Source organism: Panthera pardus, unplaced genomic scaffold (genome assembly GCF_024362965.1).
Source record: "Panthera pardus isolate Hobbes unplaced genomic scaffold, ASM2436296v1 HiC_scaffold_3, whole genome shotgun sequence".
Taxonomy (NCBI): Eukaryota; Metazoa; Chordata; class Mammalia; order Carnivora; family Felidae; genus Panthera; species Panthera pardus.
The window spans coordinates 14,320,754-14,337,050 of record NW_026526876.1 but is presented as its reverse complement, the minus strand read 5'-3'; the positions used below and the strand labels follow the sequence as shown (position 1 = coordinate 14,337,050).

The window sequence follows — 16,297 nt, the reverse complement described above, 5'->3', positions numbered from 1 at the left end:
CCACCCACAACCCCTCCAGCAACCCTCAGTTTGTTCTCTGTATTTAGGAGTCTCTTATGTTTTGTCCTCCTCCCTGTTTTTATATTATTTTTGCTTCCCTTCCCTTATGTTCATCTGTTTTGTCTCTTAAATTCCTCATGAGTGAAGTCATGTGATATTTGTCTTTCTCCGACTAATTTTGCTTAGAATACCCTTTAGTTCCATAGGTGTAGTTGCAAATGGCAAGATTTCATTCTTTTTGATTGCCAAGTAATAGCCCATTGTATATATGTACCATCTCTTCTCTATCCACTCATCCATCGATGGACATTTGGGCTCTTTCCATACTTTGGCTATGGTCGATAGTGCTGCTATAAACATTGGGGTGCATGTGCCCCTTTCAAACAGCACACCCGTATCCCGTGGATAAATGCCTAGCAGTGCAATTGCTGGGTCGTGGGGTAGTTCTATTTTTAATTTTTTGAGGAACCTCCCAACTGCACCAGTTTGCATTCCCACCAGCAGTGCAAAAGAGATCCTCTCTCACCACATCCTCGCCAACATCTTTGCTGCCGGAGTTGTTAAGGTTAGCCATTCTGACAGGTGTGAGGTGGTATCTCATTGTGGTTTTTTGTATTTCCCTGATGATGAGTGATGTTGAGCATTTTTTCATGTGTCTGTTGGCCATCTGGATGTCTTCTTTGGAGAAGTGTCTGTTCATGTGTTTTGCCCTTTTCTTCACTGGATTATTTGCTTTTTGGGTGTTGAGTTTGATAAGTTCTTTATAGATTTTGGATACTAACCCTTTATCTGATATGTCATTTGCAAACATCTTCTCCCATTCTGTCGGTTGCCTTTTAGTTTTGCTGATTGTTTCCTTCTCTGTGCAGAAGCTTTTTATTTTGATGAGGTCCCAGTAGTTCATTTTTGCTTTTGTTTCCCTTGCCTCCGGAGACGTGTTGAGTAAGAAGTTGCTGCGGCTGAGATCAAAGAGGTTTTTGCCTGCTTTCTCCTCTAGGATTTTGATGGCTTCCTGTCTTAGGTCTTTCATCCATTTTGAGTTTCTTTTTGTGTCTGGTGTAAGAAAGTCGTCCAAGTTCATTCTTCTGCGTGTCGCTGTCCAGTTTTCCCAGCACCACTTGCTGAAGAGACTGTCTTTATTCCGTTGGATATTCTTTCCTGCTTTGTCAAAGATTAGTTGGCCATATGTTTGTGGGTTCTCTGTTCTGTTCCATTGATCTGAGTGTCTGTTTTTGTGCCAGTACCATACTATCTTGATAATTACAGCTTTGTAATGTATCTTGAAGTCTGGGATTGTGACGCCTCCGGCTTTGGTTTTCTTTTTCAGGATTGCTTTGGCTATTTGGGGTCTTTTCTAGTTCCATACAAATTTTAGGATTATTCTAGCTCTGTGAAGAATGCTGGTGTTATTTTGATAGGGATTGCATTGATTATGTAGATTGCTTTGGGGAGTATCGACATTTTAACAGTATCTATTCTTCCAATTCATGACCTATGTATATATATTTTATTGAGACGTAATTAAAACATTTACTCCCTCCAGGTTTACTGAGATTGAGTTGACGCATCGAGTGAATTGCCACATAACCCTGTGTGAGTTTAAGGGGTACACAAAGGTGCTGATTTGATATTTATAGAATGCAAAAGGGTTACCGCCGTGGCGTTAGCCGACGCCTCCATCCTGTCACATGGCTGTTTCTTTGTGGTGTACATAGTATTAGAGTTCTGTGTCTTTCGAGGAGTTTGTACATCCGGGTAACCACCAACCTAATTAAGACATGAAACGTCACCATCCCAAGAAACGTTACTGCCTCCTTCTGCTCGATTCCACCACACGGGCACTTTATGTCTTTATTCTTTCGCAGAGCAGAATGCTTTTGAAATGCATCCGTGTTGTGTAGATCTTCTATCGGCCCCCTGTTTGGCATCATGGCAAATCACGGTATGTGGCTTTTTTTTGTGTCTAGCTTCTCTCCTAAGGTTCTTGGTGGCGACGCAGAAGCAAAGAACTAGCAGGGAAGCCGGTGGAAAGAATCTGAGATCCCTAAACGGGACAAAGGGAGATGTTAGGATCTTGGCGGCTGCCAAGGTGGACTGTTTGGTGGCCAACAGGATGGTCTGGGGGAGCCTTCAAACTGGGGCACGTGCAGGGTTGGAAGGAAGGTATTGGGCGATCTGCGTACACCGAGGAAGCAGGGTAGGAGCGTATTTCTCCAGGAAGAGCCGGTCTTGACTCCCCCCAGCGAACTGCTGTTGTCTGGGTTCTTGTTTTTGCTGCGGATGCTCGTATTCAGCTTTCCTGAGTTTCGCTCTCTGGTTCTGGAACCAAACCTCCAGGGTCACGGCCACTTCTTGGTTCTGCAGGCTGGGAGGGGTGTGGGTTCTGACTGGACAAGAATTCCAAATCTGCTCGTGGCTTCTCCGTGAACATTGTTCGCTTCCTTTGTGAATGCTGCTAGTGCCTTCCTTTAGGAAGGTCCCCTGGGTCTGACATCCTGAGATCCACATGTGTTCCCATGCTCTGCTCCTGTGACCAAAAGAAGAGAACATTCTGAACCGAATAAAAACAAAACTGTCAAAGTTCATGGGATGCAATCAAAGCAGTGTCTAGAGGAAAACTGATAGCATTAACATTTTTGTTAGAAAAATAAAGCTCTCGCGTCAATAATCTAAGCTTCCACCTTCAAGAAACTAGAAAAAGAAGAAAAATAAACCCGAAGCAGTAGGAAGAAACTAATAAAAAGCAGACAGCAATGAAATACAAAACATGGAATGGTAAGAAAAAAGGAAACCCCAAGGTTTAGTTCTTCGAAAAAACCAGTATTAACAAACTTCTAATCAGACTAACCAAGAAAAAGAGGGGAGAAGGTTACCAACATCAGAAATGAAAGATGGAATACCATTATAGACCCTACAGAAATTGGGTAATGAAATTATGTCATAAAATATTCTATGGTCATATTCAACTTCTGTGAAATGGACCGATTTCTTGAAAAATACCTTCCTGAAACTCACCTGGGAAGAAAGAGATCACCCAAATAGCCCCACACCTACTTAAGAAACTTTGTAGTTCAAAGCCTCCAATTAAGAATATTAAAGGACCAGATACTTCCACTGGGGAGTTCTTTCGAACATTTAAGGAAGAAATAACACCTGTCCTGCTTTTAGAAAAGAAGTTCTCTAAGCGTGTCCTCATTAATGCTATCTTCATTAGCACACACGCGCACACACACACGCACAGGAAAGAAAAACAGCAACGATGCAGCTTTGCGGGAACAACCGTGTTTATTTCGGAAGCTCTGGTGCTGTGACCCCTGGAGCAGCCGCGACCTTCTGAGGCACCAGAACCCTTGCCCCGAGGCCAGCCCCGCACAGTCTGCAGGGACCAGACACAGGTCGCACCGGGATCTGGCAGCAGAAACAGCCCGCCCCCCGCCCCAGGTGGATAAGCCGCTTGGCCGATTTATGACTCCCTGCGAAGGGAGAGCTCTGAGCCCCAAAATACTCAAGCCGTGCTTCCAAATCCACACAAAAAACCCTTGTTTCTGAGAGGCAGGCACGGGTCTCCAGGGGGCCCCTGAGGTCAGTGTTTCCCAGACCCGCTGCTGCAGGAATCCAAGTCCAGACAGCTAGCCTCTGGTAAGGGAGACATGGAGGGGAAACTGAGGTAGCCCCGAGCCCTCCTCCCAGGGTGGCAAGGGCCACGGCCCAGACTGTCTCCTCCTGACTCGTCCCCACAGAGGGGGCCGGGTGCCCTTCTCCATGGTGTCTGTGAGGACCCTGGGAGCCCCAGACAGATCCAAGTGAGGAGCCAAGCCTCTGCTCCTGTCCCCTCCAGGCAGGCCATGCCACGCCCTCTGCCCCGGTCCCCCTCGCAGTCCTTCTGGCTGCCGGGAGAGCGGCCTGACAGTGTCTGCGGATGGGGCCCCTGGGACGGCTGCAGGGCGGGAGACCCAGCAGTCGGTCCGGGGCCCCAGCCACCACCCTGAACAAGCAGCTCAGTTCCTAACCCTGCCCAGAAACCGGCACGGCTCGGTGCTGGTCCTGTTTCTCCCTCAAGGTCTCAGGCTGCCCCTCCGGCCATCACGCCCACAGGAAGGGCCCGTGCACGAGGGGGGTCCTGCCTCATCCACAGGAAACCGAGGAACCCGCTTTCGGGTTGGGAGCCGACCCCCGTGCACGGTGCCACCTGGCTCTGCTGGCTCGTGGACCGGCGGCACATCACCCGGGGCTTGATCAGCGGCCGTTGTATTCGCTCTGGTCAGCTGCCCGGACCGTGTCCTCGGTGAGTGAGGGGGGGACGCTGGAGGGAGGGCGGACCGGCCACACACACCCGAGGGGAACCACTCCTCGGGATGTGGGGGCTGCGGGCGAACGGGACAGCACAGAGTCACAGAATCCTGGGATTTACAGGCCGGGGCCACGGTGACTCCACGTGTGGCCCAGGCTGGCAAGGTCACGAGTTTAGGAAAGGGAAAGCAGAAGGTTCCGAGCCGGGAGGGGCTCCTGCTGCCGCCGCCCTCTGTGGTGGCGTCCAGGGGGCCTGGGGGGCCTCTTCTGTGGCGGGCCCGGCCCCCAGCAGGCGGGGACAGGCCACCAGCTCCATGCCAGCAAACAAGGAGCTGCAGCCCCCGGGCCCTGGGCAAAGTTCCGGCGCTCCCTTTGGGGAGCCCGTGCCCGGCGGGCTCCATTCGGGTCCGGCCCCCTCCTCTCTGGAACCCACCAGGCCGGCCTCGGCCTCCCTGGGGACTGAGAGCGGGGAGCCATCGAGGGGAAGGGGGTGCGCAGGGCCCTGGGGCGGGAAGAGGGCGGAACTCAGCGGCTGCAGGAAGGCGTGGCTCCCGGAGAAGGGCACGGCGTCGGTCAGCAGGTCGGCCGGGCCCCCGCGGCCAGCCACAGGGCCCAGCTCGACCGGGGGCCTCTGGGCGGGGGGCCGCTGTCGGCAGGAGGCTTCAAAGTGCCTCAGGATCTGGAGGAGGAAGCGGAGGGGACCGGCTGAAGGTCCCTGTGTGCCCGGGAGCACAGAAGACACAGCCCCCCAGAGAGCAGGTGGCTCGTCCCACCTCCTCCTCCTCCGGCCACCCCCTACCGGCCACACTGTGTGCGCCCAGACACGGCGAACCTGCTGCTCTACAAATGCACACGTTCTCTGTCCCCGAACCCGGCCCCGTGACGAGCCAGCTCAGGGAGGGGGGGGAGGGGTCCCTCGCCGGGTGCCAAGCAGCGCCTGACACAGATGCTGAGGAAACGAACGTGCCTCAAACCCTCCGGTCCTTCCAACTCTGCACACACGGCCTCCTCCAGCCTTCACGTCCTCAGAGACACCGTGATGCCTCGCTGTGGCGGGGTCACCGATTCTTTGACAAAGGACAATTTAAAGACGCGCCACTGAGGATCCGAATTCTCAGCAGCCACAGAGGAGCGCAGAAGCCGGGGATGCCAGTGGGCAGGTGGAAGACGTGCTGGGGCCTGGCTGAGGGGAGAGGCCAGCAGCCTGTGGGGGCTGCCCAGAGGCTCCCCAGTGAGGGAGCCGGGAGGCCCGCGCACAATTCGAGCATAACTGGGAAACGGACTCGTGTGAAAGAAAACACTTCTGCCCTCCAGGGGCCGAGCACGGACTCCTGAACCGTGACCCCAGGTGGCCAGCAGAAGGATAAATGGACCTGGGCAGGCAAGGAGGGCTTCCCGCAGGAGGCCACCCGTGGGCTGAGCCAGGCGGGATGGGGAGCTGCCTGCAGAGCAGAGCTGCTGAGCAGCAGGGCAGGGGAGAGGTCCCAGGAGCTGGAAGAATCCACGGGCCAAGGACCCCGGCTGTTCTAAGGCCCGGCCCTTCCCGGCCCGGTGGCGAGGGGCAGGAACGTGGAAGCGGATCTGGGAACGGCTGGAGGAACAAGCGTGCGACTTCTCCTCCGGGTCCCGGCTGCTGCCCACCTTGGTGGCCTTGTTGGTCACGGGTCCAGGGCTGCCCGCGCTGAGCTCCTGCAGCCGCGGCCGGGCGAGGAGCAGGATGTGCTCCTGGGAGAGCAGGTCGGTGCAGCCCAGGGACGCGATGGCGCCCAGGGCCCTCTGCCGGGCGGACAGAAGGTCAGCGCGGTCCACCCCCGGAGGGAGGCCCCTCTCACAGCTCCGTCCTCCTCTCGGCCCGACTGCAGCCCCAAGGTGGGGGAGCCCCGGGGGTGGGCCCACTACCCCCCCCCCCCCCCAGGGCAGGCCCCGGGTGAGGCGGTCCCGGCCAGCCCCGCCCGCAACCCTCACCTGCGCACACCCATGCCCCCAGGCGCCCCCCAGCCTCGGGCCGGCCCTCACCATCTGCACGCGCTCGCTGGTCCCGTCCAGGCGGCGGGTCAGCAGTTCCAGGACCGCCTCACAGTTGAGCAGCCCACACCTGCAGGAAGGCACAAGCAGGAGGTGGGGGCCGGGGCCGGGGCCGGGGCCGGGAGCGGGGAGCCGGTGGGGGGACTCACTCTTTGATGAAGCACTGAGCCTCCTCTCGGCTCAGAAAGGCACGCGGCCCCCGTGTCACAGTCTGGACCAGGCTCTGCTCCTGCTGGCAGTCGCTCAGGGTCACGGCCTCCACCCTACCGGGGGCACAGCGGTCAGGGTAGAGAGAGAGACTCCTCCGGGTCAGGCCCCAACCCAGGGTGGGACCCCAGAAAAGGACCTCACCGCTCTGCCAGGTCGCTGGGTGCCTGGCTAGCCGCTGAGGGGCTGTCGCTGCCCGACCGACTGCCTGAGTCTGAGACCTTGCCTGGGTCACCGCTCTCCCGGGATGAATTCTGGGAGCTGGAGCCGCTGTCTGGCTCGTCCCAACCCCCTCCTGCCTGCCCGGGCTGGGGTCTCGTGACTGTGACAAACAGGACCGTGGGTGAGATCGGGGGCGGGGGGCCGTGACTTGCCTCATACACCCCTCCCCGGGGCACCTCGACCAAGAAACACCAGGGAAGAGGTGACACGGGACAGAGCAGGGCACCCCTCACACAGAACGGTCAGGGCGGGGACCGCCGACCTGTGGCGGCAGGGGCAGTGCCGGACCCCGAGGCACAGAACTCTCGGGGAGTCCCGACAGTCCTCCTTCAGGCCAGGCCAACTCCCAGGAGCTTGGGCCAGAGCACCGCGACGCTGCGGTCCCCTCTCACCACACACCTCGCTCGGGGATGGCCCTGTGTCAACATCCCCCGACTAGAACGCACGCGCGTGGAGGCTGGCCCCCGGCCCTGGCCTCGCAGCCGTCCCGGCTGGACCGGCAAAAGCCGGGCTGCGGCCCAGCTCCCGATCCAGGTCTGTACCCGAGGTGGCGGGGCCCTCCGGAAGCCCCCGCCCCCCTTAACACCATACACCCCAGCTCCTACTCGAAGCAACTGGCAAGAAGCTGGCAAAACAGCATCCAGACGCCGCGCGATCTTTGAACGGCACAGAGGCCACAGCGAGTGCACACGCAGCCACGGAGCTGGCGAAAGGCTGTGCCGGCCCCCCCAGGACACACCACCTCCTTCCCCGGCCTCTGAGCCAGGAGCCTGTGCCCCTTGCCGGGAAGGTCCTGTCGGCAGCTCCGCGGCCCCCTCTCGCTCCAACACACCACGGGGACAGGCCTGCTCACCCGGACCCCCAGGAGAGTCTCACCGCTTCCTCGGGCGCCCGGGAGAGCTCCGGGGAGCGGCTTCCCGGCACTGGGGCCACCACGGCTGGCTGTGGGCGTCATGGCGGGCTGGTAGGCGTCACCCCGCGGGAGGGGCCTCCGGGTGCCGGGGCTCTCGGGCCCGGGGCGCACAGCATTGGCCACCACCTCTGCGGCCTTCTGGATGGTGGAGAGGAAGGCTTCGCCCGCAGAGCCTGCGCCGGAGGGAGAGGGACAGGGTGCCAGCCCTCTTCAGTTCTGCCCACCCCCGAGAGGAGTTCAAGAGGCCAGCACGTGAGCCGTAGTCACACAGCGGAGCCCACGTGGGGCACCCAGGCCCTTCCGGAAGCTTCCCCAGTGAATGCCGCTTCAGTGCGTTCCCAGGCCCGACAGAGCCTGGCGCTCCAGCTTACGGCAAGGCCGTGCCCCCAAGTCCCCCGGCCCCACGTGGGAGCAGGACAGCTAAGGGGATCGTCAGAGAGCTCGGTCCCCACGGCGGCTCACGTCCAGTACGGGTGCAGGGGTGCGTGAGTGCCCTGACGGGACCAACCACCCTCACTCCCGAGTCAGGAACAGGCAAGGCCTGCGAGCCAGGCCTGCTTTAGGAATCAGTGCTCCCGAGGTACCGGGGGTCTGAGAGCCGAGACCAGAACCGGCAGCACCCAGGCCGGCTGCGTCCACTCACGACGGGCACCGTCCCCACGCCACCGCCCTCCGCCCTCCGCCCCTCTGAGGGACCAGGGCCTGGGTGCACGCGTACAGACCTAGCCTCCGCCCGGCTTCTCACCTGTTGGTTTCGCAGACTGGCCCTGCCTCGTTCTCCCGCGGGCCCGAGCAGAGGAGAGCGCGGTGGCAGGACACCGGCCCCAGCCGTGCCACCCGCCACGCCTCCCAGGCCAGATCCGCCAGACCCTATGCCCGCGCCCCGCACCCCCGCAGCACTCACCTGTGGGGCCCCGTTCCTTGCTGTAGCCGAAGCCCTGGAGGGCGCCCTGGGGCCTGGACTCGGAGCCCATGCCTGTGAGCAGGACCCACGTCAGTGCCAGTGTGGCCGCTCACGCTCAACCCTGTGTACCTGGGACAGGGGGTCGGGGGGGGGGGGGGACCTCAAACCCTCCCCAGGGTGAACACCCAGCGAAGGGGATGGGCGGTCGCCTACCTGCCGGAGGCAGGGCCCTGGGTGGCTGGGAGGGAGGCGGGGGCGACAAGTTGTCCGAGAACAAGGCGCTCCCCAAGTCCTAGACGAGGAAGCAGAGGGCACTCGGCTCGCGGTGGTCCGGCTCTGTCCCCCCGCCCCCCTGCTCTCTCGGGGTCCCACAGCGAGGGCAGAGCCAGGGCCCCGGGTGGTGGAACAAACGTCTGGCAGTCTGTCCCGGGCTGCCCCGAGTGCTGGACTCACCTGGGCGGCCGCCCGCACCTTCTGGTACAAGCTGTTCCCGTGGAGAGGGTCTGGGGGCCCCGAGAAAACTGCAGGACGGAGGCAGATGCGCAGGTGAGCCGCAGCTACTGACACTCAGAGGTGCGGCTTTAATGCCCCCCCCGGCCCTCGTGGCGGGCACCCCCCCGGACCCCTGGCAGATGACCCCGGCACCCCGAGGGTCAGGGGCGGCCTCCTGAAACACAGGCCTGGCCTCCAGTCCCCGGGCGACACCCCTTCCAGGTCAAAGCCCCTATAGTGGCGGCCACCCTTCGGCACCCCCAAGCCCGGGAGCCCCCAGATCCCCCTCATCCGGGACCCACTGCCCCCACGCTGCTTTTCAGAGATATACCACCCACTGGGCCTATGGAGGCCGCACCCCGGCCGCCCCCTCGCTCATGCCCACAGAGCGGAGCCCCCTGCCGTCTCTCGCCGGGGTCCCTGCACTGGCCGCCTCGCTGTACCCCCCTCAACCCACTCTCCACTCGGAGTGAAGCGAGCAATCAAAGCCCCACGGAGGCTCTCACGGCCCTGACGATACCACCTCCCTCTACGTAACAGCTTCAGCTGTGACAAACGAGTTTTTCCTAGAAGGAATTGAGTGACACCCCCGTTCCCAGTCTCTTGTCACAAATGCATCTCACTTTCTGCCCCGGCAGGTGGCCCAGGGTGCACGCCCATCGGCCAGCCGGGAATGGAACCACCAGGGAACCACCGGGGTGGGGGGGGTGGGGGGGCATGGCGTGAGCCTCCCTGCTGTTCCTGCCGCACAGGACCCCCCCCCCCCCGCCCCGGCCCCTCGTGCCTGAGCTGAGGCCGTCGTCTGCGGCCCCCCCCAACCCCAGAGCCACCTCCTCTCGCTACCCCACCTCCCCGACAGCCTGTGGCACGGTCCCCCGGGGTTGGCACTCAGAGTACAACGGACTGGGACCGGCCCAGCAGAGACTCTGGTGCCAACAAGGACCCGCTGTCTGCCACATCCCGTGCTGCCTCGGCTGCGCCCTGGGGTGGAGGACGGCGGTGAGGACGAGGTGGAGGACGGAGGCCTCCAGTGAAGAGACGGCCGCGGTTTCGGGGTGTGGGGGTAGGCCACCACCTGGCAGGCAGGCAGGATGCTGGAAATGCTCAGGATCCCCGAGGAGCACGCGGTGGCCGAGAGCAACTAACTGGGCCCCCCTCCCCGGCGCTGCCCTCTCGGGGACCCTCTCAGGGACAGCTCCGTGGGCGTGGTTCTTGCCTGCGGGCCGAGCCCTTCCGGTGTCACTCAGGGCGGGGTCTGCTGACGCTGTGCCCGAGACCCACTGCGGCCAGGACTCCTGCCTTACCTGAGGGGAAGGCCTCAGGCCCCGTCCCCCCAAATCCCAGTTAGGGAAAAAGACATGGGACAGCCCCAGGCCCGGCTGGGGAGTGAGAGATGGAACCCCACCCCAGACCCAGCTGTGCTAGACCTAGACCTCGACAGGCCAGAACCCCGCCTCTCCCGAGGGCCTCCCACAGACCTCCCTGTCTCGGTCCTGGGGAGCAGTCCGGGGGGGAAGACAGAGCCCCTCTGGTGTGCCGGGCACTGGAACAGGCAGGACGGGCCTGGGCTGCCCAGGCCAGGCAGGGCACACAGGCAGAAGTAAGCCACCGTGCGGCGGCGGGCCCGGCGACGGATGGAAGGGAAAGCCCGTGACAGAGTGAAGGCGGTGGCTGGGGTGCGGGGTGCCGGGGAGAAGACGGCAGCGGGCCGGGAGGCGAGTCCCGCCGGTGGGAGGGGCGTCTCTGTGAGGGGGCGGTGGTCAGCAGAGGGACTCTGTGCAGCCTGCCCTGGCCGCCCCGCCCCAGCGCCCGGATACCTGCGGCTTCCTGGATGAAGGCAGGGTTGCGTTTGAGGATGAGCAAGGACGAGGAGGAGCCGTGACCACACAGGTGGAGCAGGATCTTCAGCACCTGGGGGACAGTCGCAGGGGGCAGCACAGGCCCAGAGGGCAGCCCGCACGCATCCCGCGGCGACCCTCTCCCCGTGCTTCGCCACCCGCTGGCCCGTCCCCCAGCGGAGGGTCTGCGGGGGCCGCTCGGGGACTCACCTTCAGCTTCACTCGTCCAGAGCCGCTGTGCAGACGGTTCAGAAGGTACTCCAGGAGGCACTGGCTGCTGCCCAGGGACTCGTGTGAGATTTCTGGCAGGCGCTCGGGTTAGGGAAGGAGCGAGCTGACCCCAGGCCACACGAGGCCACGCCGGCGGGGGAGAGAACCAGGCCTTCCTGCCACCAGACTTCTCCCGTGTCTTCCCCGCCAACACCCACCCGAGGCCCTGGTTTCAGGAGCTTGGGCCTCTTACGGCCTCCTGGGCCCCGCGTCATCAGTCGTGTGGCTTTTGGACCCACCCACACTTGGTCCCTACAGTAAAGGAGCTGGGGGGCCTCCGAAGGACAGGCCCCTGGACGTGGGTGACGAGGAAGGATACTGGCGATCTCCTCAAACAAGTAGCCCGGACACGGGACATCATCGTCCGACGTTCCCTTCAGGAGAACCGGGAGCTGAAAGGGAGCGCGAGCCCCTGGCATGATGAGTGGGCGTCACAGGGAAAAAACCCAAACACCCATTCCCACTTGGCCCAGCATCTGGGCGTCTGGGGAGCGTGAGCCTCAGAGCAAAGACAGGACGGGGAACCTCAGGGACACTCACGGGGACAAGTGCGTGGACTCTGCTGGGTGCTCACCACAGACTGACTACAGTTTGAAAGGGCAGCGGCCTGACGGCACGAGAACATGGGCCTGAAAGTCACCTTATTTATCCAGCAAGGCCCAAAGGGGAGCTGGACAGACGTGCAGAGCCGTGGAGGCCAGGGCCCAGAGCGGAGTCTCTGCACTAACGCAACCGAACCGACCGGCGGCTTCACCGGCGGCCCAGCCCCTGAACACCTGCCTGGCGACGCTCAAGGCCGCCCGCTGCCTCTGCTTTGGCTCTGGCCAACACCAACGACAGGCCCCGACCTCCGCTTCTCGGAGCATTCGCCACGATGAACTGACGATGGTGGACGTGGGTCTCCCACAACTCGGGAGCGTCCTTCCCTAGGACCTGAGGGCCCCGGTTTGAAACGCAACCATTAGGAAGGCCCGGGCCTGGCTCGCACGCCCTGTACGGGGGCAGGACCCCAAGTCCCGAAAGGGCCGGCCAGCTGCCGAGTTGCACGGACACTGCCCGACCCCCGCCTCCCTCAGTGCTCCTGCCACAAATGGGAAGGGGCCGGGGCTGCCCGCGCGGGCGTCCGGCTGTGCCGTCTGAGACCCCAGCTGTCTCTTCCAATTCGGGTTCTGTCCGGGGGATGGGGGTGGGGGGGATGTGAAGCAGAGGTGGCGTGCCCCGCCCACACGGCGTCGGGGATCGGGCCCCGACCCTGAGGCCACAGCGAAGAAGGGGACCCAGGAACGAGATGCAGGGGCAGAGGGGACACCAGGGGCCCAAGAACGGCCGGTGGGGCTCGAGGAGGAGGACGGGCACGGAGAGGGCCGGAGGGAGATGGAGGCATCTGTGAGCCTGGGAGGAGGCCCCAGCGGGCGCCGAGCAGGGCCGGGGAGGGGGACAGCTCTGGCCCGGGGTGGGGGCCGCGGCCGCCCGCACTCACCCGGTGCAGGAAGCTCAGGCGGTCCCGCAGCGGCGGCGTGGACGCCATGATGCCGGCCACCTTCCGGCCCCGCCCGCGGCCGCGGACCCCCTCCAATCACCGCGCGGGCCTGGACTAGCTGGCCAATCGCTCGCGCGGGGCGGGGCCTGCAGTCTATGCCGGCAAACAACCTGAGCCTGAACCAATCCGAAGTCCCAGATCAAAGACAGACAAATTCACGAGCCACTTGCAGGGCTCGGAGAGGCCCGGCGCCGTTCCGGAAGCGAAGCAGGGGCTGGAGCCGAAGCCTAGCCAAACAGAAAGCGCAGGGAAGGCGATGGGCGGAAGGCGCGCCTATCGAGAAGCTGGGCGCCGGAAAAGGACGGGCCTAAGATGGCGGCGCCCATGGGTGCCAGGAGGAGCCGCTCATGTCGGGGAACGGAGCGGTGTGGGGACGCGTGCGAGGCCGCCTCCGCGCCTTCCCCGAGCGCCTTGCGGCCTGTAGGGCCGAGGTGAGAAGGTGTCGGGCGGGGAGGGGGCGGGGGCGGAATCTGCCTTGGGTGACCGGCGGGGGGGTGGGGGGCGCCCTCCGCGACCCTCGCCCGTCCCCGTCCGCCCCCAGGCCGCGGCTTATGGCAGGTGTGTGCAGGCGTCCACGGCCCCGGGCGGCCGCCTGACGAAGGACCTCTGTGTGCAGGAGTTCGAGGCCCTGCGGAGCTGCTTCGCCGCCGCGGTAGGTGGGCGCCGCCCCGGCCTCTTCCCTTGCCAACCCCAGCCCCGCCTTGGGGAGGGGCACCGGGCGGCGGGGACCCCGGCGTCCCAGCGCTGGACCGCTGGTCGGCCGCCCCCCCTCCCCGCCCCCGCCCCGCGTGTTCGGTGCCAGGCCGTACCTCCTGCCCGCCGGATCCCGCCGCCGCGGAGCTTGTGTGCCCTCGTCTGTCGAGCGAGGGGAACACCAGCCTCGTCGTGAAGATGCTGGTGGCGGTGGTGGCATGTATGCGAAAACTCTCTGTGACTGCTGCTGTCGCTGGAGCCTAATGCCCAAACGAACTGCAGCCCAGTAGTCCAATGGGCACCCGCTGTCTTAGCTTCCTTGGTGTTTAGGACCCCGCGTGTGTACCGCGCGTGCAGTTATAACCATAGGGCCACCCAGCACACACTGAGAGGCACCCCCGACTTCCCCCAGACAGCAACCCCATTTTGCAGAGGGTGGAAGGAAATCTATAGGCCACTGTCCTGGGTTTGTCAGAACAGGCTTCCAGAGGCTGGTAAGTCCTTAGCCTAGCTGCACGGGCTGTTCTTCACTGGCTGGGAAGTGGGCCCCGCTGGGAACAGTTTGCGGGGTGTTTTTGGTTCTCGACTGTAACCACTCAACAGCGAGTCCCTTCTCTTTCAGAGGCATTTTTTTCTGATCCCTGTTTGGTCAAGTGTTGAGGCAGCAAGAGTCTCGTGAATATCACCAGCGCTTTACAAAAATGAAAAACTAGTGTTGTATTTACACATTTTCGTAAAAAACGTGGAATAAGTGGGGTTGGAGGACGTAGCCGTGCCCAGAGAACCTCCATGGGGAGTTCGACAGCATGAGGAGAGGGCTGTCTGTGATGAGGGTCCTGGGCTGGTGCCCAAGGCATCACCACCCAAGGTGCCTCCATTGGGTGGGGCTGGGTTGGGCCATGATGCCAGCCATCAGCTCTGTCCTCCGGAGCTGCTGGTGCAGTTGGGTGAGCTCGGCAGGATTCACGGGACCCGAGGCTGTTTCCTGATGTTCTGGGACCGTCTTGAGCAGAGTGGCTAGCTGTGGCTTAGCCGCTTCTCCAAGGAGAGTGTTCACGTGTGTTCCCAGAGGGCTCAGGTCTCCTTGGACCTCTCTTTGCGATTATCATGGCCGAGAGCCTTTGGCCTCATCCTGCCCTTGTCAGCAGCCTCAGATCTGACGTGGGCTGTTCATCCAAGGTTGCACCTGTTCCTTGGACTTGCTTCCTGCTTCTCAGCAGCTTCCTTGTTTGACAGGCCTCCCCAGGGGACAAGATGAAGCTTCGCTGTGTGATTACTGGTTGGAAGAATTTAAGTGCAAGATGAAGATCAAACGTGTTAGTTATGCACAGATTTTCTGTCCCGCCTTTTGTGGTTAGGCGTTGTCTGTTGCAGGCATCTGATCACCTGTGACTGTTTTTTTTTTTTGCTTTTCTACCCTGCTCACTTGAGATGTCCCCACAGTGTGCGTGCTGCCCTCAGGAGCCCTCTGCTATTTTAATGTGCCATTCTTCACGGAAGGTGACTTACCTGCAGACCCTGGGCCCCAGGCACTTGGGAGTTTGGGACTAGGGTGCTCGAGTGTCTCTCACCACGAGGCAGCATGCTGCTGAGTGCGTTTCCGCCCATCCTGCTCTCGTCCCTGGCACTCGTGCGGGGCTGCAGGAGGCCGAAGGGACGTTGGGCTCCAGACCAGCTTCGTCCCAGGGAGCCCTGTCCCTGGGCCAGTGTTTCAGCAGCTCTGCCTCAGCGTTTTCTGTAAGAAGTTCCTGCTGCCTTTCAAGGACCAAGTGGTGTGCTGGAGGGGGGGAAGGTCTGCACAGCACCTGGTCCAGGGTGGGCTTGGCTTTGGGAGCACGCTGTCACCAGCAGATTGAGCCCCTTGGCCCGTGGCAGCTCCGAGCAGCTGGGCCCTCTGCCACGCATCCACAACCAGGCTCTCCCACAAAGTGTTCGCTAGGAGATGGCATTGGGGGGGGGGGGGGTTCTGCCCTTTGCGGTCACATCTAACAAGCCCATTCAAACCAAATCTTTTCTCTTCCAGGCCAAGACGACCCCAAGGGGAGGCCTTTAGGATGGACAAGCCTGCACTACATTTGTGTTTGCTGCCCACAGCCTTGAGGGACAGACGCCTGAGACATCTAAAGCTTTTAAAACTAAAAGGACTGCACGCTCATCAGGGCAAGACGTGGGCAGACGGGGGATCTGGTTTTCTTGCCTCGTGTATGTAAGGTTTCTGGTTAGAGTAAGAAACGACAAAGCAACAATACAGACTGTGGCAGACCACGCCGGGTCTCTGTTCTTTTGTACCCAGAGTGTGCGTGGGCCCTGGGAGTACACTTGTCAAAGAATTTGCACCCCAAACATGTTATTGGAATCTAACAGAGCCCCCAAATGTAGTTACCGGTTTACAGGATGTACCAAAGGACATCAACGCTGTGAGGAAAAGATTCAGGCGTAGGGAAGGAAACTCAGGTGCTTTTTCTGGACTTAGAGGCAAAAAAGGAGGGGCTGCCCTTCTAGAGGCTGGGAGGGTGAGGCACCAGCCAGCCCAGAGAGGGTCTGGCCTAGGAACCCAGCAGCAGTGACAGCATGTGGGGCGTCTGCCCTTCTGCGGCCTCCTCTGGGGTCAGAGCCCAAGCCCTCTTGACCCCACCCTGCAGTGCTTACGTGCAGCACACACAGCCAGTAGGACCCCCAGTGCCTGTGGCTGAGGATCCCACGGGTCCTGAGTGCCACCTGCTGGACGCTTGGGGATTGTGCTCCAAGAGCCCTTCCCAGGGGTGTGGCGGCTGTGCTACCCCTGGGCTCCACCCAGCCCCTGGCCTCTCAAGAGTCCCCAGCATCCACATGCTGATGGGGGGGGGGGGGGGGAGGGGGAGAGGGGCAGGTGACTACGCTCTGCTGACCCCACACACACCCCA

The 16,297-nt window shown here is 61.6% G+C and overlaps 2 protein-coding genes across 6 annotated transcripts; one reads left to right on the top strand and one right to left on the bottom strand.

Moving 5' to 3' along the window:
- Positions 1 to 1,488: 1,488 nt before the first annotated feature.
- Positions 1,489 to 12,811, bottom strand: TEPSIN (TEPSIN adaptor related protein complex 4 accessory protein). Of its 2 annotated transcripts, XR_002084839.2 has the most exons (14): positions 12,642 to 12,811; positions 11,481 to 11,553; positions 11,102 to 11,193; positions 10,871 to 10,964; positions 9,015 to 9,082; positions 8,775 to 8,853; positions 8,562 to 8,633; positions 7,621 to 7,830; positions 6,667 to 6,844; positions 6,465 to 6,578; positions 6,307 to 6,385; positions 5,932 to 6,066; positions 4,190 to 4,969; positions 1,489 to 2,527 (listed from the first exon to the last, which is right to left on the bottom strand). XR_002084839.2 is itself a non-coding variant. In XM_019465945.2 (13 exons), exons 1-13 carry the CDS (start codon positions 12,687 to 12,689, stop codon positions 4,457 to 4,459), a joined length of 1,755 nt encoding a protein of 584 aa, XP_019321490.1. In that variant the 5' UTR covers positions 12,690 to 12,811; the 3' UTR covers positions 3,267 to 4,456. The 2 variants fall into 2 exon arrangements, 1 of the variants encoding a protein (XP_019321490.1); XM_019465945.2 differs by lacking the exon at positions 1,489 to 2,527 and having other exon boundaries at positions 3,267 to 4,969.
- Positions 12,812 to 12,933: 122 nt separating this feature from the next.
- NDUFAF8 (NADH:ubiquinone oxidoreductase complex assembly factor 8) lies at positions 12,934 to 15,659 on the top strand. Of its 4 annotated transcripts, none has more exons than XM_053892289.1 (4): positions 12,934 to 13,132; positions 13,270 to 13,353; positions 14,838 to 14,894; positions 15,418 to 15,659. In XM_053892289.1, the coding sequence occupies exons 1-4, from the start codon at positions 13,049 to 13,051 to the stop codon at positions 15,445 to 15,447; spliced, it is 255 nt and encodes an 84-aa protein (XP_053748264.1). In that variant the 5' UTR covers positions 12,934 to 13,048; the 3' UTR covers positions 15,448 to 15,659. The 4 variants fall into 4 exon arrangements, with proteins under 4 accessions (XP_053748264.1, XP_053748262.1, XP_053748263.1 ...); XM_053892287.1 differs by having other exon boundaries at positions 13,243 to 13,353; XM_053892288.1 differs by lacking the exon at positions 14,838 to 14,894 and adding an exon at positions 14,631 to 14,710 and having other exon boundaries at positions 13,243 to 13,353.
- Positions 15,660 to 16,297: the final 638 nt, after the last annotated feature.